Raw genomic sequence first — 24,110 nt, forward strand, 5'->3', positions numbered from 1 at the left:
GTGGGTGGCTCAGTGTATTGAGAGCCAAGCCTAGAGACTGGAAGTCCTAGGTTCAAATCTGGCCCCCAGATACTACCTAGCTGTGTGATCCTGGGTAAGGCACTTGATCCCCACTGCCTAGCCCTTACTACTCTTCTGCCTTGGAACCAGTACAGAGTATTGATTTTAAGATGGAAGGTAAGGGTTTTAGGGGAAAAAAAAAAGAAATAACCAAACTAAATGGGGAAGGTTTTGGCCATAGAAGGCTCTAATATATTTAAGTTCTAAAAGGATTGTAATGTGGAAGGAACATGGAATAGCAGGACAAGTGCTGGATTTGGAGGTCAAGGTTATAGTCTTAGACCCTGGCTCTGCCACTCTTTCCTTGAAGAGCCTGAGCAAGCCTTTTTTATTTCTTTGGACTTAGTTTCTTCATTTGTAAAACAAAGGGTTGGCCCTTTCAAACTCTAAAATCCAGGACTATGATACTATCTTATTATTTATCTTCCCTATCGTATGTTTTAGAAAATAAATCCACTTTTTTCTTTTAAAATTCTTTAGCCTTTTCCTTTACTTTCTGACTATTTTACTCTGCATTAAGAAATTTTAAAAAAGATACACGACAGACTGACTGATAGATGATCACATCTTCCTAAATAGCTAAAGATTAACACCACCTTGAAAATGGTTCCTTGGAACACTGACCAAAAGTTGTATTTGTGGTAAACCTTTTAAAAAAAGTTTCACATAACCAGCATTCTGTCCATCAACTACAGCATCTTAATGCTCATTTTACAAAAAGCATTAAAAGCAGAAAAAAATTACATAAAATAATCTAAAACTTTTTTTTTGGGGGGGGGGAAGAAGGAGGGCTGCTGATGACTCTAGATACTAAATACAAACTTATAACTTACAGAACAAATGCCATCAAAAATAAACAAAAATAGCCCCATTTTCACCTTGAATCAGAAAATGCTACAGCTATTTTATATTCCTTATTAATTATCAGCATCAAAGGAACCAGTCATTTTCTATCAAAGGAACCAGTCATTTTCACAATACTAAAAACAGAGGCATTTGGTCCACATGCCAAGAACAGGACAGAATGATTCAAAATCATTGGCAACAACCACTCTAAGATGGAACCTAAAAAGCCTAATATAATTCTTTCTTATTTGTCTTCAACTTTAAACAGGTGCCCTGCCCCAATAATTAACGTGGAAATAACTCTCCTCCAATCTTTCTGACTTCATATTGTAGGTATATCCAAGGGCCTGTGCTTGCCCATCTTTCTCTCTTATTATTCTACCAGGTGGAAATCTTCCCTCATTCCCAGAGCTTTAACCCTCAACTGTTGGCTTTAGCATTTCTATTTCTAGTTCTAACTCCTACTGGTGACAGGATCTAACTCCAATTTACCCCTTTCCCCCTAGAGGTGTTTCTTCTCCTGATTTCACAAATCCAGTTCATTTGCCTAGGTCTCCCATGTTTATAATCTTGGGGTTAACTTTCATGCTTTGTTCTCCATCTAGGATCTAGGACTGATCTATTCCAACTTTATTTTATTTTTTAAACCCTCAACTTCCATCTTAGAATCAATTGTTTTATTGGTTCCAAGGCAGAAGAGTGTTAAGAGCTAAGCAATAGGGGTTAAGTGAATCATACAGGTCACACAGCTAGGGAGTGTCTTAGGCTGGTTTTGAACCCAGGATCTTGTCTCTAGGCCTGGTTTTTAATCCACTGAGCCACTTAACTGCCCTCTCTATGCCACCTTTAAAATACCTCCTTCCTGCCCCTTTACTCCTACTGCTACCACTCTAACACAGATCCCAGCTTGATGTACTCCTTTATCCAAGACAGCCAGGATAATTTTTCTTATGCATAAACTTGGTCACAGCACAACTCTACTCAAAAAATCTTCAAGAGCTTTCTCCTAAATACTGAGCCCAATTCAAACAACTAAAAACCTTGCCAACTGAAGTCTATATACAATTTTATTTGGTAACTCTGATGCACTCATGAAATACTATGTATTAAAGGCAGGAACCGTCTCCTATGTTCTTACTCTATCAGAAGGCCTTGTCCAGAGCCTCAGTCTAGTCCCTACCCTTTATTAAGCACCTGTTCTATGCCAGACACAGTGTCAAGCACTAGAGATACAAAACACGGAAAAGGCAGGCCCCCTCAAGGAACTTACAACTTAGGGAGAGACAACTTGTAAACAAATATATACAAAGCAAGGTATAGACAGGATGAATAGGAAATAATTAGGAGAAGGCAGACAGTGGAATTAAGACAAGTTAGGGGAAGCTTGGAAGTTTTCCATAGTGGATTTTAGTTGGGACTTAAGGGAAACTAGAAAGGTTGGTTGTTAAGAGCAGAGGAGGGAAAGCATCCTAGGTGTGTGGGACAGTCAAGAGAGAGCCCAGAGCCAAGATTCAGGAGGCAGAAAGCTTGGCTTTAAATGGTACCTTCACAAAGTCTTCCCTGATTCCTTGCCCTCCCCCTTTCCATGGATCTCTGTACCACTTACTGAGCTTCTGCATTGAGGTTCTTGGTGTGCCCACCTTATCTCCTCTTTGATACATAATGTGTAACATTAATCCCTGATATCCTAGGACTTTTCTATTTTAAAATGCTTCAATTAATAATAATTTAAAAATATTCTCTAATATAGAAAGACACTGAAACAGGTCTGTATCAAAAGGAGAAATTTCTTGGATATATTTGTTATTTATGCAAAGAAATCACCAGGTAGAATTTTATATTACATGAAAGTTTACTGGCTCAACTAAGGGGGAAAAAATTAATTTGACATCCTTCTACTAAACTCCTCTAGGGAATTAATCATTTAGGAAAGGTAAAATGAGAAAAGCATTGCCATTGTGAATCTTAAAAACTACTCAGACCTGTACCTTAGAAGATTTGGTTTAGCTATTCCCTTATTGTAACAATGGAGATACTTGGTCTAACCAAAATCAGGAATGTATTGGGAACTTTTAAAACTCATACCTTATAGTAAAGCTAGAACATTAAGATAGGTCTATTTTTAGATCTAATACAAAAAGGTGTTAAGTACCTGCAAAGGTTAAATTAATCACAAAAAGGTCAAGTAACTTACAAAAGGCAAGCTTAACAAAGAGGTGTGAAGTACTCAGAAGACATAATCTAACCAGAGAAGGTGAGAACTAAGAATTGGCAGTCCTGGGGAAAAGCATCTACTGTGATTGGTAGATGTGAAAATTTAGGGGTGGTGACATAAGAGAAAATTTCTTTAAAAGGAAAGGGGTAAAAAGTCAGTGAGAGCAATTAAGTTGAGTGGAGGACTGGAACCCAGCTTGTAAATGGTCTCCTGGTGAGTAATAAGACTGACTCCTGACTTCTCTTTCCCCAACGCTCAGGGAGGCAACTTTGGCCAAGGCCTTTACCTATTGCTGAGCCAGAGCACTTTAGACTACTTCATTCTCATTCTCACTCTCTCTCTTAATTCCTTCATTTATATTAATTAAAATCTCCATAAATCCCCAGCTGACTTGGGTATTTTTCATATTTGGGAATTTCCCATGGCAACCACTTATTTAGATTTTAAGTCAAAAATCTAAAAATTATCCTTACACCATATACTTTTATCTTTCAGTTATTTGTGCCAATGCTTTGCTGCTGTTACTATGCTCCTCCTAAATGTTATTTACAAAATATACCTTAAATTATTCCTATTAGGCCCTCTACAGTTAAGGACTGAAAATTTCAGAAAAGGAACCTTTGTCCACCACTGAAGATGTCTCCAAAGGTTGGCACCTTATCTTCAATTTATAATCTTACTGAATTAGAGTTTAAATGACTTGCAGAGATAGGACTTGAATGCAGTCATCCTGGCTCTCAGGTCAGGTCTTTCTCCACTAAGTTATGCTCCTCTGAAGTTTTCATAACCCAGCATCCTTTACTTAGTATCCATATTTTCCATACAGAAGATAGGGAAGTGTTATTTGAGTTCTCATCGGCAGGGCCAACAGAATGAAAATTCTAGCAAGACTCTTAGGGAAACTAGAGAAAGGCAATGATTTTTATCAAAGTAGATGAGTTATTATATAGCTTATGAAAGCCTTGTTTGGGGAAGACTCTGGTGTTCAAACCTCCTGACATGGAAATTGGATAGATATATAGTCAGATATATCTCTATGTCAATTGAGATATCTACATTCTCTATGAAACACTCAAAAGAGGGGGGAATACATTATCTACGCTCTAGTGTTTCTCACATTGTCTGCAACAGACTGAATAAAATGCAAACCAGGATTGTAGGAGTATATATTTAAAAACATATGAGTCCAGAAGATGCATAATGAGGAAATCATGTGTTTGAAGAAGAGATGGTACTATGGAGAAAGATCCCACAGAGATATGGCTAGGAGCACCATAACATGAAGTTTAAGGGTGACCAAAGTAGTAGAAGATCCTCAAGAAAATGACATCAGTGTGTATTTATGGCTTTATTTGGGGGTATTAGTTTTGCATAAGTGTGCTCTTATAACAACGACCAATATGGAAATGTTGTGCATGATAATAAAATTTAAAAAAATATTGAGGGCTTTGGTTTAGCAGGATAAGATAAAAGATGTTTGAGAATTAAAGTGTCAAAGAAGGGAAACTGTAAATCTTTAGTAGAAGTAAGTGTTCAGTTTAAACTTAAATAGAATAATGGTGAGGGAAGAGAGACCAAGGAGATTACTTCTGCACATTCTAATGAATGGCTGTGGAGCTACAAAAAGGCCAGGTGGGATACCAGGAAGAGAAGCTGCAAACATTTCTCAGGTTTTTGCTTATAAAGACGGAGGAGTCAGATGTCAGGGAAAGAGAGAAGGGGAATGAAGAAGGGCAATGCTTTCCTCACATTTACTTTAGAACACAACTGACCTGGGGTGGGAGTTGAACTGCTCATTTATAGTAGCTGAAATCATAGTAGCAAAAGATTTCCCCGAAGTTCCAGAGGTAGAGAAGTTTGGGGGTGGGGGAGTACAGCAGGAATAGAGTTTGTGAGAAGCTGAATCTGAGAACTATTCTGGCCTCACTCTATCTGGTAATGGGACTCGAGAGTTATTTCTTTTATTGGCAATGGACCTTAAAGAAATAAGGTAATGACAAAAGACAAGATTTCCTTGCCACACACTCATTTTGCTATTTTATGTGTCTACATTTTTGATGCTTTAAACCCTCAAAATACATGAAAGTATAATTTAAAAGAAATCATAAATTTTACTTAATCTGAGTATTAAAGTTTACTATAACTTTAAGAAGCTAAGCAATCAATCCTCACCCTACAATCTAGTTTTCCTTAACTATATTCCTAAAAACTATGCCATAAAGCATATTCTTCCTCCATTAGGCAACTTTTAAGCACACCAAAGAGGTATATATATTATACATAACCTCCCATTCTCGAATCCCCAAAAAACTAAGAACAGAAAGATTAAATATATGTAGGCAGCAGGACTGGATATCCTTGGGATCTGAGCCCTGGACCAGGGAGGAACATACCAAAGATGGAACTTCAAAACGATTATTTGGGTTTAAAAATTGGCATCGAAAGACTTGAACTGGCAATTAGGCAGGATCAGAAAATGGTATAAGCTCTGAAACAGCTATAGTTCCATGCTACATTATTGTCAAGATAACCAACATATCAATTATAAGACTAATAATTCTTCAAACAGGTCATAAAAGGAAAGTGGCACACAAGAGATTATTAGTTTTCCAAATTTGTCGAGTACCCATAGCCAGCACAGTACAAAGGATATTTTTCAACTAATAAGCAAAGGCTTCTTCAAATGGAAAATGAACTATTATTACACGATTTTCTCTCTTCTTACAAATTAATCAAAAGTAAACAAGAAAGGGTAATAAAGTCTTACCTTTACTGGTTGCCACTATTTTTTCTGTGCATCTGAAAGAAATGAAGGATTAAATGTAAGTGGAATATATTTTTTTTTGTATTTTCTCATTTATATTACTATATGACACTCTTTAAGGAACCAAAGAAAATGACAATATGTCTACTATGCAGAAGAAAATATCACTATGATCTAAAAGTGGAAGGTTAACTTATTCCTTTCAAAGATAATTCTGAAATTTGAGAGCATAATAATCTCATGTGGACAAATAGTCCCAAATATAGATGGCTCTTTACAAGCCATTCAGCCACAGGGGAGCTCTTAAAAGTAGTACTGTCCATGTGGGACAACTTTAAACAAATGCAACTGACCCATTTCTGAACAGTACACTAAAAAAAAAACCCAAAACAAAAATGAATAAAAACCCTTTTATGTTACAAATGCCTGAAAAAGAAAAAAATCTTGACATATACAAATTCTATTCTGCTTTAAGACAGAGTGGCCAGATAATGCTGTACTCATGCTGACCTAACAAGAAAGGTCTCAACATAGTTTAGAAAAGTAATCAAAGATAGAGGGTGTCATTAAGACAATTAGTCATCTTGACCCAAGAAAACTCAACGTATGTTGATACATAGTGATGCTATGTTGATATTTTAAAGCATAAAAAATAAATTTCTACTTTAAATCAAGAAATTTCAAGAATAGTTCAGTGACTGTATTACCAAAATTATGTGTGTGTGTAGGTAGGAGTAGGTAGATAGGAGACCTGAGACTCTGTATTTATATATATATGAAACAACTTTTCCTTAGCAGTAGCCAAACCACATTTTTATAATTTAGGGTTATTAAATGCTCTTCACCCATATTGTTTATATCTCTGTCCAAGGAGCAATAAATCATAAAAATCACTTATGACTACCAAAGCATAGCTCTCTTCCCAGAATAAGTTATATCCTACAAGTCTTAATTCTGTATCCCAGAATAAGTGTAATACCATAGTTGTGATTGTGAAACTACATTACAAATTTTTAAAAGCTTATATTGAGCAGGGTTTCCTACAGCCTAATATCTCACCTTTATATATAGTGTGGAGTCCATTATTTCTTTAAACCTATATTAATGTAAAGGTTGAATTGCAAGCATTTATAAGTTAAAAAAAATGCAGGCACAAAAGCTAATGCCATAAATGTGACTAAATAAGGTCTTTTCTAGATGAATTCAATGAGGATAAATGGCAAATTCTTCATATGGTATATATAAAGAATCACCTCTACAAGCCAGGAGGCCTAGAGAGCCAACAGTTGTTCTGGAAAAAAAAAAAAAAGACCTCAAGGTTTAGTGGCCTGTAAGCTCACTGTCAGCAGTGAAACTGAGTAGCTAATAAAGTACATCGAGAGGCGGGGCTTCCAAGAACAGGGAGTCAAGAGTTCCACCATCCTCTGCTCTCCTCAGATCTTATCTGGTACACTAGGGGCAGTTCTGGGCAAGATTGGAAGAGCGATATCCTTAAGCTGGATAACATCCAGAGGAAGGTAACCAGGATAGGGAAATGCCTCTAGTTCATACCATGTGAGGATCCACTGAAGGAATCGGACATATTTAGCTTCAAGAGAATATGGGGGGGGGGGGGGGGGGGGAGAGAAAGATGTGTACTACGTGGCTCAGTGAATTAAGAGCTAGGTCTAGAGACAGAAGGTCCTGGGTTCAAATTTGAACTCAGACACTACCTAGCTTTGTGGTCCTGGACAAGTCAGTTACCCACTACTGACTAGCCCTTATGCTCTTCCTCCTTGGAACCAACACACAGTATTGATTCTAAAACAGAAGATGAAGGTTAAAAAATTAAATTAAAGAGAAGATTTAGGAGACATAAGGACAGTCTTCAAGTATTGGAAAGACTATCACATGCAGGAGGAATTTGATTTGTTCTGTCTGTCCCCAGAGGGAAGAACCAGGTACAAATGGGTAAAAGTTTTAATAAGGCAAATCTAGACTTGATGACAGGAACAACTTAACCATTCAAGCTGTCTAAAAGCTAACTAAAAGGGGTTGCTTCAAGCACCCTCTTTGGGAGGTCTTCTAGCATGGGCTAGCCAAAAAATGACCACTTCCTAGGTTTGTAAGAGTGAGAATTCCTTTTAGGAATATGAGGGACTGGATGGCTATAAAGGTCCCTTGATGACTTGAATATTGTGTCTTTAGATTCTAAATGAATCCCTTGATGACTTGAATATTGTGTCTTTAGATTCTAAATGAATTAGTTCAGGAAGGAACTTAGAAGTCCATATTCATATATGTATGTATATATGTTATATTTCTGTTGTTTGACTTAGACAGTAAGACCTCCAGTTTAGGCAAATAGGAACAGCTGGTCCTGCTTGATCTGAGTGTAAATGTCAAGATTAAAAGAAATACTTTGCAAATGCTTTTCTCAATTTGAGATACTCATAACTATTCTTTAAATCTTGGCTTGATTTTCTGCATTATAATCTTGCCAAACCGGAGGTTTATAGCTCTAGTAATTCCCATGTTGCATAACAGAGAAAATACTAGGATGATTTTGGCACCACAAGGGAATACAATTAAAATTGAAAAAAAAAATTTTTTTTTTGCACTAGCTCTTAAATGTTAATTCTGGATTCAAAAATTAAATATTTTCTTTTTAAAAGTAACCTACCTAACATCTCAAAACTTTCTTCACCTTTCACCTGTTAAATGTTTATTACATTTGGAACTGTAGAGCTTATTAATCCAAAAGGACAATTCTTCAGAAATGCAATAAAGTAAAAATGATTAAGACAGCAATGGTAAACTTAAATGCCACCCAAATACAATAAAAACTGGCTAATTCTGCATCCCTAAGTCAGAAGTCTCCAATCACTAGTCCTCAAGGCTCAGATTTGAGATTTGTCTAAAAGAAAAAAAAATCTCATCTTCCAAAGTCAACTATAGAAACAACAAATCCCCCAAACTTCTATATCTCCATTTGATTTTTATTATGATTCAGAAGCATTGAACTCTTCTGAATCAAAGGACTAAGTTATAGTACAGTTATAATGTACTAATGATGCAAATACTGAATGTGGTGTAACTTTCCATTAAAGTTCTTGATTAACCAGAAAGCTCCTACATGACAAGAAACTGAGTTTATTCAATATTCAATATTAAGATGATAAATAAGATTTGTCTCAACAAAGGAATTGTTTTTTTTTTAACAAATGTGTTCTTTTAAGGATAACTCTTCAGATAATTGGAGGTTGAAATAATGTAGAAAGTTAACTACAAAGGTAAGTAACTTTCTGTTGTTATATGAGACAGGGAATTAGAAGAGGAAGATGAGGAACCAGAATAGAGGTTATTTCTTCCCTACCATCAATGACCCACACAACAAACAGCATTACACAATTTATCTTTACCATGACTTAATCCCGTTTGAGTCTTTCATGAGTAGAAAGACAATTCAAAACTTTGGGTACAGCATCCTTCATTACTAAAAGAAATAGATATTGGAGCAGTGGATGCAGTCACCACTCCAGAAGTTACTCTAGACAGTATACTGTAAATATTGAGAATCAAACAATCTATTTCACTTGACCAAACATCTTTGTAATGGATTTTGTTTTTCATTTGTTCTTGAATGGGAGAAGGGTAAAAGAATTAAATACATATTTTGTGGCAGGAGAAAGACAATACTTTCAAGAAGTGAGTGGTAAAGGGGATGAAATTGAAAAAGATTTTTTATACTATCTGCCTCAAAAACCAGTGTAACTTGACTTGAATGGAGAGAAGTTTATAAGGGCAATATGCTAAATTTGTAAACTGGGCAACCATATCCAGCAAAATGTTCATACTTCTGTACACTAGCAGCATGTCTATTTCTGCATCAGTGACTTAGCTATGAGCTTCTGAATTATTTCAATTGTTTTTTAAAGGCAGAAATAAGCTGTATCTTTTCAAAATCGTTTCCTCATACTTCAGAAACAGATCAATAAAAATTTTTTGATGAATCTGATATAAAAGGTCTAAAATAACTACTAAATGGTTATGCCATTCCAAAAATAACTTATGAGTAGCTCAGGAAGCACTCACATTAATACGAGTGACTAAAATCCATCCTAATTTTGGAAGCAAATACTTTTTTCCTTTGCACTAGATTAATTTCTGTCTCGTCTATTCCAACAACTACCATTCATATTTTTGGTACTATGAAACTTTAATTACTAAATAAGTTTTGCCCATTTTCAAGTAATTACTTTTTCACTTTCCATTTTCTTTCTTTAGATCATAAGTTTTGGGAGCTGAGAACTTATTAGTCAAATTACTCCAACCACATGATTTTTATAGATGAATAAAGTGAAGCTCCTATTAGGTGATTATGCTATATGACTATATCCATAATACTGTACATCACAAACTCATCTCATTTGATCTTCACAAAAAACCTCCAGAAGTAGATGCCACACTCCCAATTTACAATTGAGGAAACCTGAGCAAACAGAAGTTAAGTAAATTGCCCAGGGATACATAGCTAGTAAGTCGAAGCAGGATCTGAACTAAGTTAAGAAACTTTTGAAAAACCCATTAAAAATGATTATGGATATAAAGTTAATGTTACAGAATAGGGATTGTCAATATAGTTATTTTGACAATTGTTTTTATGACTGTAATTTTTAACCTGTTCAGTCATAAAACAAAAATCAAGCATTAATTTCCACCTTATTTTGGGTCAAACCTAAAAAAAAAATTCTGATTAAGTTAAAATAAAAAAAAAATATCCGTTCAGATAATGAAAAGAGATGCCTGAACTGGAAAAATATCTGAAAAGTCAAATGTATTTATTCAAATGGTGCCTATACAATACTAAACAGTGTGATTATCAAAGTTAAAGATACATCTAATGTTTGAAATAAATTGAGATAGCTGAGGCAACAATGAACTTGGCAAAGAAAGGATTTGTAAACTGTTGGTAAAGATTCTGTGTATTGTATTTTATTCTTTGTATTGTATACCCAATAGCCTGATGCATAGTCTGGCAAACCCATGATTAATACTTGATTGACTGATTTGTTGTGCACTACAGAAAGGATGTTAGATTTCAAGAGAACTAATGCTAATATTGGAAACCAGGAAGGAGAGAAAAGAGGGCAATTTGGAAAGAAGGAAAGAAGCTATCAGGAGGAATTCAAAAGGGAAACAATATTGGCTGAGTGTTGTAAATGTGGGGGAAGGGGTTTCTCTTCTCAAGTGAGAAGGAACTAGTACGGAGTGGAGACCTGGATTTGGAGAGAGGCCTGGGTTCAGATCCGCCACTTTCCCCAATCTCGTACTAGCTGCATTATTCGGGTATTTTGGAAAACAAACTGGAGTTACGGAGTCTTAGTTAGGGGAGCGCTTAAATGGAATGGCACTAGTAGCCAAACCCTGGGAAATCCCCTTAACTAACCCCCAGTTTTCTCCAATCTTTTAACCAACCACAGTAAAACGGGGAGCACGTGAAGCACATCGAAGTGAACTACAATTATCAATTCTATAGGACTCATTCAACAAGCTTTTGTTAAGCACTGCCAGGATTGGCATCGAGTGCAGTTACCAAAAATGTCTCCACACTTCTAAAGCCAGGGAGTCGGATTAAGTTATTTCTTTGGCTTTAGAGCTGGTACTAAGGGAGCGGGCTTAGCAGCTTTCTGACATGGTGCGCTTGCTTCTCGAACCCCCTAGAGCTGCGGGCGCTTTCTCTCCCTCCCCCGAGAACTCCGGCGGTTTCTAAGCCCCTGCCGGTCAGTGGAACTGTCCTCCCAACAGGGCCTGTGAGCTCCTGGAGACCAGCAGACGCTTTCCCTTTTGTCTTCGGAGCTCCGCAGCCCTGCACACAGTAAGCACCTAATAAGTGCGGGCAATAGAGGTTGACCCAGGTCAAGTCCCGCCCCGGCCAAGAAGGCAAGGAGCACGCTGCGCCGGCAGGGGGCAGAGGCGGCGCGCCGTCACGTGGAGCGGGCACTACGGTGGCCGGGAGGGGGGGCCGTGGTGACAAGGGAAGGGGGAGAGGGAGGGGGAGCGCCTCCAGTCCGGGTTACTCACGAGAGTCGGGAGCTCTTTTTGGCGGGGGTCAGCTCCGTGGCGACCCCTGTACGAGCGCTGGGGCTGCTTCTTCGCCGCCGGGGGTACTCAGCCTTTCTCCGGCGAGACGCGGCTGCTGCTGCGGCAGCCGCGGCGGCAGCAGCTGCGGCCCGGCCCCGCTCGCGTCCTCCCCTCAGCACTCGGCTGCCGGTAGCCCCGCCGGCCGCCGCAGTCGCTGGGGGTGGCGGCTGCTGCTGCTCCTCTTGCTGCTGCTCCTGCTCTGGGGCCGCCTCGGCCGCCGCCGCCTCCGCCCCTTCCTGCTCCGGTCGCTGCCGCTCAACCTCAGGCTCGGGCTCGGGCTCCGGCTGCTGCTGCTGCTGCTGCTCCGGGGGTCGCGGCTCCTCCGTGCCCCCCGGCATCGGGGCTTGTCCGTCCCCGCCTGTGGCCCTCCTCTGGCGGCCGAGACGGCCGCGCCGCTGCCCCCTCCCCCGGTCCCTCCGTCCGTCTGTCCGTCCACCCGCCCGGCTCACGCTCGGCCCTCACTTCCCCCTCCCGCTCCCGCCCCCCGGGCCAGCACCACCACTCACGGCCGGGCCGCCGCCAGCGGCGCGCGCGCGCCCGCCCACCGCCGGCCAATCAGCGAGATTCAGCTGCCCCTCAGACTCCGCCCCCACCAGGAGCCCCCCTCGCGATCCCTTGCCCCTCACCCCGCACTCCTCCTTTCGGCCAATCAGGAGACGACTCTAGGGGAGCGCGCGAGGTTTCCTTACCCCCGCGTACCCGCTCTCACCGTTAAACGGCCGGGTCTCGCGACAGTCCCAAAGTGACTTATTTTTCCTCCCTCCCAGCGTCCAGAGGCCCCGCCCCGTGCTCTCCGCCCTCCAGACCTCGGAGGAGGATTGCGCGCGCACCCGCCTCGAGGCGTTAGGGCTGCTCGTGCTACTGGGGCCCTTTCAACCCTTCCTCCCCCTCACTTCTTTCTCAAGCCACAGAAGCTGTCCTGGGCAAGCCTTCGGTCTGGGCCTCGGACCCTTCTCCTAGTTCTCTGGCTCTTCTTGCTCTCAGTTCTGCCAGGTCTGGCGAGGAGATGGGGCGAATTTTTTGAGCTGTCGCTTCTCCTTTAAGAAAAAAAAAAGGCTCATCGGCTGGAGGATGAAAGTCCGTATCAAAATGGCGGCGGTACCGCGAGGGGCGGGGCCATGGGAGAGTTTGAACCCGCCTCTTTACTCGCGCATGCGTCCTGTCCCGTCTCCCAGGAAGCCTGGGACGTGTAGTTCGGTCGTGCAGAGGATTCTGGGAGTGAGTTTGTGAAACATGGGAAATGTAGTTTCGCTCGGAGGTTTTTTTTTTTTGTTTGTTTTAACCTCGGCGAAACTGCGCGGGGTTAGGACAGGTTTGTTGGAATCAGTCGGCTACCCCGTGGCTCCGCCGCAAAGGGCTTCTTTTTGCCCCTTGCGCATGGCCGGGAGCGCAACAGAAGCGTGGGGGATCAGTAGCTCTTGGCTAAGGGAATTGACCTTGCACTTAAACAGTGTCCTAAGGCTTGGCGAACATTGGCCTCCCTGGGCGAGGGAGGAGGTCCAAAGTCCTTATCCTCGGTTAAATGACCTGCCCCAGGTCATTCAGCTGGAAGGTGTCAAGGTTGGGGTCTCCCAACTTCCCCCAGGGAGCCTGGGGCTGTTCTGTGGGATCCCTGCGTCCTGTACCTCTTCAGTGAGATAATAGGGACCTCCAAGTTTGCAAAGCGCTTTACAAGTGTGATTCTTACAGCAGCACCAAAGAGGTAGACCCAATGATCATCTTCATTTTACAGATAAGCAAACTGAGGCAGAGGTTACGTGACTTTCCTAGGGTCATACAACTAGTACATGTCTAAAGTAGGATTCCATCCTGCCTCCCTGATTCCTGTCCACTTTGTCACTCTCCCGGGTAATGAAGCCAAACTGAGTAAGATGCTTTGCTTGCACCATGATACTAGTTTGGCTTGTGGCTCGAAGATCTGGGTTAAAATCCTGACCAAAATCCTAGGAGACTTTAGGTACTTATTCTGTTACTCCATCTCTAAAAGGAGGGGTTGGACTAAATGATCCCTAATATCTCTTCCAGCTCTATATTTATGATCTTAAAATTCACAGCCTTTTAATTATGGGAAAGTCATATTTCCATCCAAAACACAGTTAAAGTAAACAAAAAAAAGTATTTGCCTACCCCTCATGCCTGGACTCTGTCCTCCTTGCCATCTCCAGACTTCCCAGGATTCCTTTAAGGCCTAACCAAAATGTCATCTTCTATAGGAAGCCTTTCCGAGTCACCCTTCTTTCCAGCCTGCACTCAATTATTTTCTGTTTACCCTGTATGTAGCTTGCTTTATTTGTTTGCTTGTTTCTTCCATTACATTAGAAGCTCCTTGAGATCAGGGACTACTTTTGCCTTTTTCTGTACCCCATTGCTTATGTCTGGTACAGAGGAGGCATTTAAGAAATGTTTATTGATTAAAAAGTAATATTTGTATGATCTACCCCAAAGGATGTAGGAGGAGTACTTTGGAATCTCTGAGGGGTCAGACTTCAGAAATAGGTTTCCCTGCATTGTGCTAGATTTGGAGCCAGTACAGGAGTTTCCTGCACCCATGAAATCCCAGGGCCAGGCCAGATCCAACACTGGAAGGAGCCTTGGAAATTCTGGTGCCCAACCCATTTTATAGATGAGCAAATGGACCCTAAAGAAATGAAGGGACGTGGCCAGGGTCTCCCAAGCAGCCAAGGCAGAATTCTGGCCCTCTGAGAGTAAGGCAGTGTTCCCAGGTGGTCTAAAGCTCAGAGCCAGGATGTGGGCAGTGGAAAGAGCCTTCCTTGCATTTGACAGTGGGGGGCATGGGAGCAGAATGGGGGTATGAAGGAGGGAGGCCTGATTCTGGATGCTCTCCTGTAGCACCCCACTTGCTACAGCCTCTGTAGTGCTTACCATTTGTGTGTGACCTCCACCCTGTGCTACATCCTTTGTAGGTATCAGGTTCCTTATCTGTTAAATGAAGTGGTCCCATGCAGTCACTTGTAACCAAATCTTTAACCCTGCTTTTCCCACTCTCACTCTTGCTAGTACCTGGCAAAGCCCCAATTCCAGAAGCTGACTCTTGGCTCTCTCCATTGCACTGCCTTGTTGTACTGCCTTCTACTTAATCTTTGTGACCTTTGGTTCATTTCTCTTCAGGGTTTAAACGGAGGGAGTTGTTTTTACCTCTAGGGTTCTTGCAACTCAAGAACCTTGTAATTCTAAGCCTTTTAAAGAAGTTAATCATTAGATTTCTTAATTGCATAACTTGAGCAAGTAGTTATAGTTTGATGAGCCTCAGTTTTCTCATCTGAAAAATGGATTTAATAGGCTGCATTACTGACTACAAAGGCTGTGATGAAGGAAATGGTAGTCATATATATAGGGATCCTTTGCTAATGTAGTTTACCTAGTGACAACTTTGTTTTATGAAACCCCAAATTGAACCTTGTCTCTGATAATCTTTCTTCAAGAAACCTCCTGACTGACCCTCATCCCATACTGAACAGTAAACCCTTAAATATTCCTTGATCACTGTAGGTGGTTTAGCAGATAGAATCAAATCTTAAGTATTCTTTTTTTCCCCTTTTAGTTTCTCTTTTGTACGTAGCCAGCCCCCAGGTACCCCGACCTCTGCCTGTTGCATCTAGGCTTCTCCCAGTCAGGTCCCAAAAGAGTTGGCAGGGCCGGTGCTTTCCCCTCTCTCCCAAAAGTCTCTGTAAGCATGCGGCTTTCTGTTGTTCATTGGAAGTTCCAAGCGTGAGGTTTTGTAGGTCTTCCCAGATTAATCTTCCTATGGCCATTAAAGACCTTTATTATAACTACTTTGGTAGTTGTGGGATTTTTTTTTTCAGGTTGACACTAGGTAACTGGGAGAGTGACTGCTGAGCTTTTGGGTTACTCAGTCTTAGTGAAAGAAAGGGGCACCTGGAATCAAGTCTGGGCTACTAGGAGAGACGTCATGGACACCTGAAGGAAGGCCTCACAGCCCTCCCCCTTTGCCACAGCCTCTTTCATCCCTCAGGAACCACCTGTTCCTGTGGTTTTTATGTCTCTGCCTTACCAGAAAGCAGGCTGAAGAGCTGCTTGCCAGAAGTATCTTGTGCAGGTTTGTTTATCTCAAGCGTGAGCTGTCCAATATGCTGAAACAGAATTTCCATTCACTCATCTCTCAGACTCAAGTTTTTCATACCTTCTTTTATTCCCCAAGCTTGGCCATAGGCCATTTCTACCAGCAAAAGTCTAATCAGAGAAAGAGAAATCCTCAAACCTTTTAAGGGATGGAATCAAAAGGAAACTAAGCTGCAGGCCCAAGGAAGAAATTGAAATAGGATCTCAGAATACAGTTCTGAGTTTCACATAAATCATTCAATTAAATTGTGGGCCAGATCCAAAGTCTTAGGTTCAACACTAAAATTCTATTTTCCTTTCAATGTTTAGGGCTATTAACTCTCTTCCTCACCCAATGTGATGAACATTTTTCCTAGTTGATACTTAATAAATGCTTTTTAAAATTGAAACTGTTGAATTTTTTTTAAACCCTTACTTTCCATCTTGGAATCAATACTGTATATTGTTTCCAAGGCAGAAGAGTGGTAAGGGCTAGGCCATGGGGGTGAAGTGACTTACCCAGGGTCACACAGCTGGGAAGTGCCTGAGACCAAGATTTGAACGCAGACCCTCTCTAAGTCTGGCTCTCAGTCCACTGTGCTACCCAGCTGCCCCCTTGAAGCTGTTGAATTTGATAGCTTGTATGTAATGCTTTTTTACATTCCCATCATGGTAACAAGCTCACCTTTTCTTTACAAAGATATTGCAGGAGTACTAGACGTGTTAAAAGTGCCTCTTTCCCCTTTTCCTTTAAGTTCTTTGGAGCAGCACTGACATCCAATGGTTATTTAAAGTAATGCAAACCCAGAATCCCTAGTTTCCATTAAGGTTCTATCCTTTTACATGGCAACTTCAGCAATAGCAGATTGTTCTTTACATTTTAGTGGCAATATAAAGAAGGGAGCATTGTCCTCATGAGCAACCTAAAGATCAAGATGACACAGAATAAAAAGCATAGGCTAACAACTAATAATGTGTTGCATGTAAATGGGCAAAAATTGTCAGCAGTGAGCTTTTTAATGAGGAATAACTCCTTGAAGCATATAACGGTGTCATTCATTTCCATGGACTCCAGCTAAACTTTTCTCCTTGTGATCTTGGTCATGGGTGATCCCTGCCATGGTTCCTCAACTCTCCAGAACCAACCTGTCAAGTAGGCCAGTTGACCAAATTAGCTTTCTCTTTCATCTGGCACATTTGTTTTCAGACACTACTAACTATAGTTTGAAAAATATGTGACTCATAAACAAAGAACCTCCCCCCACCCCAATTTGAATCAAAGGAGAGGAAGTGCTAAGCAAATACAGGAACTAAGAGGAGGTTTAGAGAGTGCTTCATCTAGCCTCACTCAGTTGCTTTGTGGTCTTGCAGCCCTGGGACCTGTTGGAGGTGTAGACCATAGATCCATGCTTTGTGACAATGGAAGAGCTGGGTGAGTAGGGGCTTCTCCGAAGAAACAGAAACAGAAAGGGAAGAAAAGTTTGATTTCTTTCTACAGAAGGGCTTATCTGAAGGCTCACCAGATTGTGTAGATGAGCAGAAAGCTCTGACTTTCACTTCTGTTCCTGGTCTGGGAGCACGAAGAACCGTTCTCATTGTGCTGGGTGGGCCATTTGTGACAGTGAGTAGGCAGAGGATCTAGAATAGACTTCCAAGCAAATGGAGTTGGAGTAATCAATACATCAGAAGAATGAGTGTTTCATGGAAGGTGCTTGAGACTTGACCATGTGGCCATTTCCCTGCCACCGTGAGAGGAGACGTGAGGGGGATGGCTCCGCGTTTGCTGTAGAGATAAAAGACAATAAGATGAGGGAAGAGTAAGTGATGTGGACGAAGGAATGAAAAAACATATATATATATATAATGAAAGGCAGCATAGTGAGTGATCAGAGGACCATCCTGGGTGTTAGGACGGTCTCGATTCAAATCTTGCCTCTGATGTGACAGTTGTGTTACTACAGATGCCATTTAATTTTCTATGTCAATAAGTTAGTGATGTAGAATATCTCTGCCACCCAAATCAATAGAGTCGGCCCTTTTCTTACTTGCCCCTCCAGGAAAAGGAAGAGAAAGAGAAGAGAGTGGAGGATTCACGTTTTTCCTTTGATATTTACCACGTGTGACCTTAGGCAAATGACAACCTCCTTGGGTCTTCATTTGCTCATCTCTAAAATGGTGCCGATTGCCTAGGATGGCCTCCAAGTCCCTGCCCGATCTCTCTGATCCATTGTGCCTGAGAATGAGCCTTGCAAAGTGTGGTCCTCTGCAGAAGACCACATACTCTTTCTTCAAGCCTTCCATCCCTGGTCGGGTGCTCCTTCCAGAGGGCAAGTTGTGTTTAGTTCACAGGGTCTTAATTCCCTTTTTTTTTTAAACCCTTGCCTTCCATCTTAGAATCAATACTGTGTATTGGTTCCAAGGCAGAAGAGTGTTAAGGGCTAAGCAATGAGGGTCAAGTGACTTGCCCAGGGTCACACAACTGGGAAGTGGCTGAGGCCAGATTTGAACCCAGGACCTCTTGTCTCTGGACCTGACTCTCAATCCACTGAGGTACCCAGCTTCAAGGGGTGGTTCTTAATTCTTGTCTGTCTTTTCCTAACTCCTCTGTAGACAATCTGGTCTCTTTGGGGTTTGGGGAGGTAGATTTCATGACTTCTCTTTCAGTCTCAGTTCATCATCTGCCCACTTCCTCTGCCAGAACCACATCCTCTGTGTCCCTGCAGCCAGTTAATACTCTCAGTTTCTTCGGTTACTGGCAACTTTTGATTGCTTTCCAGGGCTTGTGGAATTCCCATAGAACATGCGGGCGATTGGACTCTCTGTGTTTAAAGAAACCAAAGGCCACCCTGCTCCTGGAGAGACCTGGAGGAGCTCTGGGGAGAAGCGAGTGAGCGTTGGGTCTCTGGGACTGTTCTTCTCCAACCCGTACCCTGTCTCCCCCCCACCCCCCCTTGTTCATACTGATATTAGTCATCCCGAAACTAGGCGATCATTAAGAGAAGTGACAGAGCATAGCAGGGCGCCTCGGCCCACTAACTGGGCTTCCGGAACTTGAGCCAGAGGCTGGCCTTGATGGTTGTTCCTTTCAGTCGAGTCCACCTCTTCAGGATCCCGTTTGGGATTTTCTTGGCATAAATACTGGAATGGTTTATGTTTCCTTCCCAGGCTCATTTGACAGAAGAAAGTGAGGCAAACGGGGTCACAAAGCTAAGAAGCCTCTGAGGCCACATTGGAACTCGGGAAGATTGGATTCCAGGTCCAGCAGTCTAGCCACAGCGTCCCCTAGCTGCCGGGTTTGAGGCTCCCTCTTTGTCCACCACATCCCTCCCAAACCCAGGACAGGCTCCTTTATAAGTGCTTCCAGGGTTATTGTGGTCTCCCTTGTTAATACAGAAATCACAATATTCATTTAAGCTTGGCTGCAGGATTGAAAGGAGGGAGCAGTATGTCTGGGGAGGCAGGAAAATTTGGGGGGAGGGACTCTGGCCACAGGCACGATTTCCTGTGTGAGGCTGACCATTTCCTCTGATAGCCACTTCTCTGTTTAGTGAAGAGACTAAACTAGCAAGGATCCTTAACTGTCTTTGTATTGGGCCTTTAGCACACTGCTCAAGTTTGTGGATCCCTTCTCTGAATACGAATTTTAATTGTGTTCATCAAAATATGTAGGACTATAGGGGGCAGGTGGGTAGCACAGTGGATTGAGATCCAGGCCCAGAGACAGGAGGTCCTGGGTTCAAATCTGGCCTCAGACACTTCCCAGCTGTGTGACCCTGGGCAAGTCACTTGACCCCCATTGCCTAGCCCTTACCACTCTTCTGCCTTGTAACGAATACACAGGATTGATTCCAAGATAGAAGTTAAGGGTTTAAAAAAAAATATATATAGGACAATAAAAGAAATTAGTTCTGTTGGAATATAGTTAACAACATGTTAAAAAGAAAAAGAAGAAAATAGCTCACAAACCCTAGGTTAAGAACCTCTGGCTAAAAGTGAAACAAATTTGAAGGACTGAGCTGTTCCAGCTCTGGAGTGAGTTCTAGATTGTTGAGCCATGTTTCATTCTGCCTCTAGACCTTAGTTTTCTTATCTGTAAAATGGGGCATAAAAATGACAATGGTTTTAAAGGAGATGAACTAGAGGAGTGAGATCTGGGTAACCATTATCCCCTTAATGCCCCAAGGCAATAAGAACTTATTTTGGAAGACCTCCAGTCTTCCTCAATGATGGATCCATTGTGCTAACAGTCTTCCTTACAGCTGAGATACAGCATTGTTGTTTAGGCACCTGGGAAAGTTGGATCAGACCGAAGAAATCCCTTAGTCTTAATCCCCCCCCCCAACTCCCCCACCCCCACTCTATTTTATAGTTGAGGAAACTGAGTGAAGTGATTGGGCCAAGGTCATGCAGCTTGGATGTAGCAGAAGTAGGGTTTAGAGTCAAGCCTTCCATCTCTAAATCTAATGCACTTCCCATTATGCTATGAGCTCAGTCTCCTCTTTAGATGAAAAGCCCCAAGGAAAGAGCTCCCAGTTTTTGAGAAATTGTGTCAAAGTGGAATTGTGAGGTCCTCACGGGTTGGAGTCTCATTTGAGGATGCCATCCTCTGAAGAGGGAGCTGCTTAGGCCAGCCGTTGCTGAACCTTCTACTAGTCGTCTTCTCGTTGCTCAGAATCTCTAGTTTCTGTCATTTTATTTTGTAACATTTGTCTCTCTACACATAACTTTAACAGAGAAGTTGTTGTTGTTGTTGTTTAAGTAAAGCTTAATTAAAATTCATTTTGCTTTGAGATTTGTTTTTGAGGAAAGACTATGCTTTAAACACATACATTGATTGAGCTGAGGCTGGGAAGAATGTGCAAGATTGCCAAATCGTGACCCTCTCCCCTGTTTGCCTTATTTGGTCCATATGACCCAAGAGACTACCGGGAATAAAAATGGAATATGGGGTCACTGTGTCACATCAAGGGGAGATCTTAGCAGTCATCTAGTCCAGAGCTACAAGAAGCCATTTTTGTCCTGGGTTACCACAAGCTGGACTTGGCCATTAGGAATATGGCCTTGTGGGAGGAGGAGGCTCCAGGAGTTAGAGATCCTAGGACCCCAACTTGCAAGGTTGCTGCTGGGGGTGCTGCTCCATGAAAGGAGGGGCGAGGAGGACCGGAAAGAGCAGAATACCTGCAGCCTGCCAGCTGGAAACTTCTAGTCTTGCTAACTAGGGGCTAAAGGCTTGTGAGTGCAGAGCCTCAGTCCCCTTGGCTGGTTGTACAATTTCCAAATCCCTGACTCTGCTAGTAAAGCTTAAAAGCATACTACTGGGGACACCCTGGATAGGTAAGGAAATTGAGGTGCCAAAAAAGGAGTGACTTGCCGAAGGCATCTCACAGTCAATGATAGAACCTGAGATTCCAAATTTAGTGTGCCTTTCATGGAATGGAAGAATTGGAAGCATAGATAGTAGACAGTTAGGAGGCAGCCAGTCTGAAGAAACAGCATATTTGCATTGAGATGGGAGCAAGGTAAAGAGAAGTGAATACATATTAATTAAGAGCCTACTATGCTCCGCTAAGCCCTCTACAATGTGATTTCATTTGATTGGAAACACACTAAATAACCAAGGAAAGGGTGGACCAGAGGGATGAGGGGCGGGGTAGGGGGGAGGTTCTGTCTAGTGAGAAGAGGGTTGGTCATGTGCTACTTGACATCTTTTTGTTCCTCATTCCTTGGTGGGCCAGATGCTGTGTTGGAAGAACTGGAACGATCTTCCCTCGGGGAGAGTGATGAGGATCCCAGACCTCTCCTGCAGCCCAGCAATGATGGGAAAATGGAGGCAGCTAAGGCCTGTCCAGTCCAAAATGACACACAGCCTGTGCCGGTGAGCTTATCCTTCAGTTTTCAGTATGTGCAGGGACATGGGGATATGTGCTTGGCCATTAGTAAGTCTTCCTTCAGGGTCTCATTAGATCATGGCTATGACTTTGAGTTCTTGAAGACTGGCCTAGCAAAAAAGAAGCCACAGCAAGGCCTATCAGACTCCTGGGCTCTGTGGTGAGCTGTGTGCCGGTCACCCTGAGACATGAGTTCAGAGGGCTGGCAATCAGCTGACCTATGTTGACTACCACAACAGTGAGCTGTTTAATCCCATAATGTGGGGAATAGTTGCAATTTGCCGTAGTAGAAGGTATAGCAACACAGGTGAAATTATAGATTTTGGAAATATTGCTCAGAATATAGGAGTCCCTCTAATATTGGGTACACCCCTGAAGTGGAATTTGTTTGAAAAAGAAATAGATATAGATGTGTATGTACATATTACATTTAAATTTTTTAAATTTTCAATTAAAATAAGGACTTTCTTTCCCCTCCACTCTAATTTAAAAGAAAAATAAAATCATTTTATGGATATAAATAGTAAGCAAAATACATTCCCACATTGTCCATGCTCAAAAATGCATGTCCGTTCTCTCCTCTGAGTTCCTCACAAAACTCTCTGGCAGGAGCCTGGTAGCTTAGATCATTTCCTCTTGAATGATAGTTGGTCAGTGCTTTTGTCAGAGTTCAGAAGTTGTTGAAAATTGTTTGTCTTTTCAGTGGTGTTATTATTGTCTAAATTATATTCGGGGTTCTGCGCATTCCATCCTGCATTAGTTCATATGTGTCTTCCCAGATTTTTCTGAAGCCAGCATTGATTATAGGTCAATATTAGCCATATAGGATAAAGGAGTTAAGAATGACCTCTATGTGGGATAATATATACATATATGGAAAGTATCCTGGTTTAGAAAATATTGTCAGAATCAAGAAGCCCTGGGTTCAAAGCCCACTTCTGAATTATATGGGTTGTGTGATCTCTCCTTTACTTCTCAGGAGCCCCAAGAAAATCTCAAAGACTTTCAGAGAAGATTCTAGTCTTTATTGATAGGTGTTTTTTCATTAATACTTCCTTGAATCATTGTAATCACAGTAAATATAACCCTCCCCTACCCCAATCCCTAAAACATAAAATTTATATGCATAAATATGATCTGAAATGGGAATCTTATGTCTAAAGAAGAGGTTAACAATTCCCAAGGATTATTTCAGGTGGTTTCTAGTTGCAAGGTTAAGACTTTGAGAAATTTATTGAAAAGTGACTCATGCCTTATGATTCTAGTCTAGTTTGGCAGAGAAAAGGAACGAGCAGACATTTTTCTCCCCTTGTCTTCTTTACTCATCCAAATCCTGCCCACCATTTGGGCACCAAATGGTGCCCAAAAAGACCATAAGGAAGGTCTTTTTGCCTCCTTTGATGTATAGAGAACCCTCCTGGAAAAGAAGTATAGGGAACAGCTAGGTGGTTTAGTTCATAGAGACCCACACCTGGAGATGAGGTGTTCTGGGTTCATATTTGACCTCAGACTCTTTCAAGCTGTATGACCAAGTCACTTAACCCCCATTGCCTAGCCTTTGCTGCTCTTCTGTCTTAGAAACAGTACATAGTATTGATTCTACAATGGAGGATAGAGGTTTTAAAAAAAACAAACAAAAAAGAGGAGCATCAGTTGGTTCCCTTAAAAATTAGAACCACAGCTACAAGATTATTTCAAACAATGAATATCAAAACAATGGAGTTGGTTTTTTTTGACCCTACCTCTGTGTCTTAGGTGCAAGTCAGGTATACTACAAAGTCTGAAGACGTCAATATCTACAGGTATTCTATTTTCATTGTTCTTTTAATTTAAATTTTGGTTGTAATGAATGCTTAGATTGTTAATGGTATTTGTGATCCTAGGCTCACCACCATTTTTCATTTCTGAGCAGGTCCAGATTGAAAATTCCCATTATGTAAGAAGTTGCTATTCTTTTCCAGATCTGGAAAAGTGACTGAGGGTTCATGTGCCCCTGCCCTGACTAGGAGATGAGGAGCTGGCCAAATATTCTATTCTCTTGTGCACTTTTGGGCAACCAAGCTGAGAGAAACCATTTGCCCAGTAGTGTAAGAGCCAAGATGTGCAAATTTAATATCCTCAGATCACAGCCCCA

At 41.7% G+C, this 24,110-nt stretch overlaps 2 protein-coding genes across 7 annotated transcripts in view; one reads left to right on the forward strand and one right to left on the reverse strand.

Annotated features, from left to right (window-relative positions):
- ZFP91 (ZFP91 zinc finger protein, atypical E3 ubiquitin ligase) overlaps nucleotides 1–12,753 on the reverse strand; it is a 34,729-nt gene extending 21,976 nt beyond the window's left edge. For 3 of the 4 annotated variants that reach the window (XM_056801699.1, XM_007497515.3, XM_007497516.3), the window contains exons 1-2: nucleotides 11,949–12,597; nucleotides 5,889–5,920 (exon numbers count right to left, since the gene is read on the reverse strand). In XM_056801699.1, coding sequence (XP_056657677.1) covers nucleotides 5,889–5,920; nucleotides 11,949–12,346 — 430 coding nt within the window. In that variant the 5' untranslated portion in view covers nucleotides 12,347–12,597. Of the gene's footprint in view, nucleotides 1–5,888; nucleotides 5,921–11,948 lie in introns of all 4 variants that reach the window. The other variant, XM_001377493.5, reaches the window with a different exon arrangement.
- A 335-nt stretch (nucleotides 12,754–13,088) lies between these two features.
- The window catches only part of LPXN (leupaxin), a 34,207-nt gene continuing 23,185 nt past the window's right edge, over nucleotides 13,089–24,110 (forward strand). The window contains exons 1-3 of one of the 3 annotated variants that reach the window (XM_056801700.1): nucleotides 13,089–13,226; nucleotides 21,824–21,963; nucleotides 23,732–23,778. In XM_056801700.1, coding sequence (XP_056657678.1) covers nucleotides 21,913–21,963; nucleotides 23,732–23,778 — 98 coding nt within the window. In that variant the 5' untranslated portion in view covers nucleotides 13,089–13,226; nucleotides 21,824–21,912. The other 2 variants (XM_001367164.4, XM_056801701.1) reach the window with 2 other exon arrangements.

This window comes from Monodelphis domestica, chromosome 6, assembly GCF_027887165.1.
Source record: "Monodelphis domestica isolate mMonDom1 chromosome 6, mMonDom1.pri, whole genome shotgun sequence".
In the NCBI taxonomy this organism is placed as follows: Eukaryota; Metazoa; Chordata; class Mammalia; order Didelphimorphia; family Didelphidae; genus Monodelphis; species Monodelphis domestica.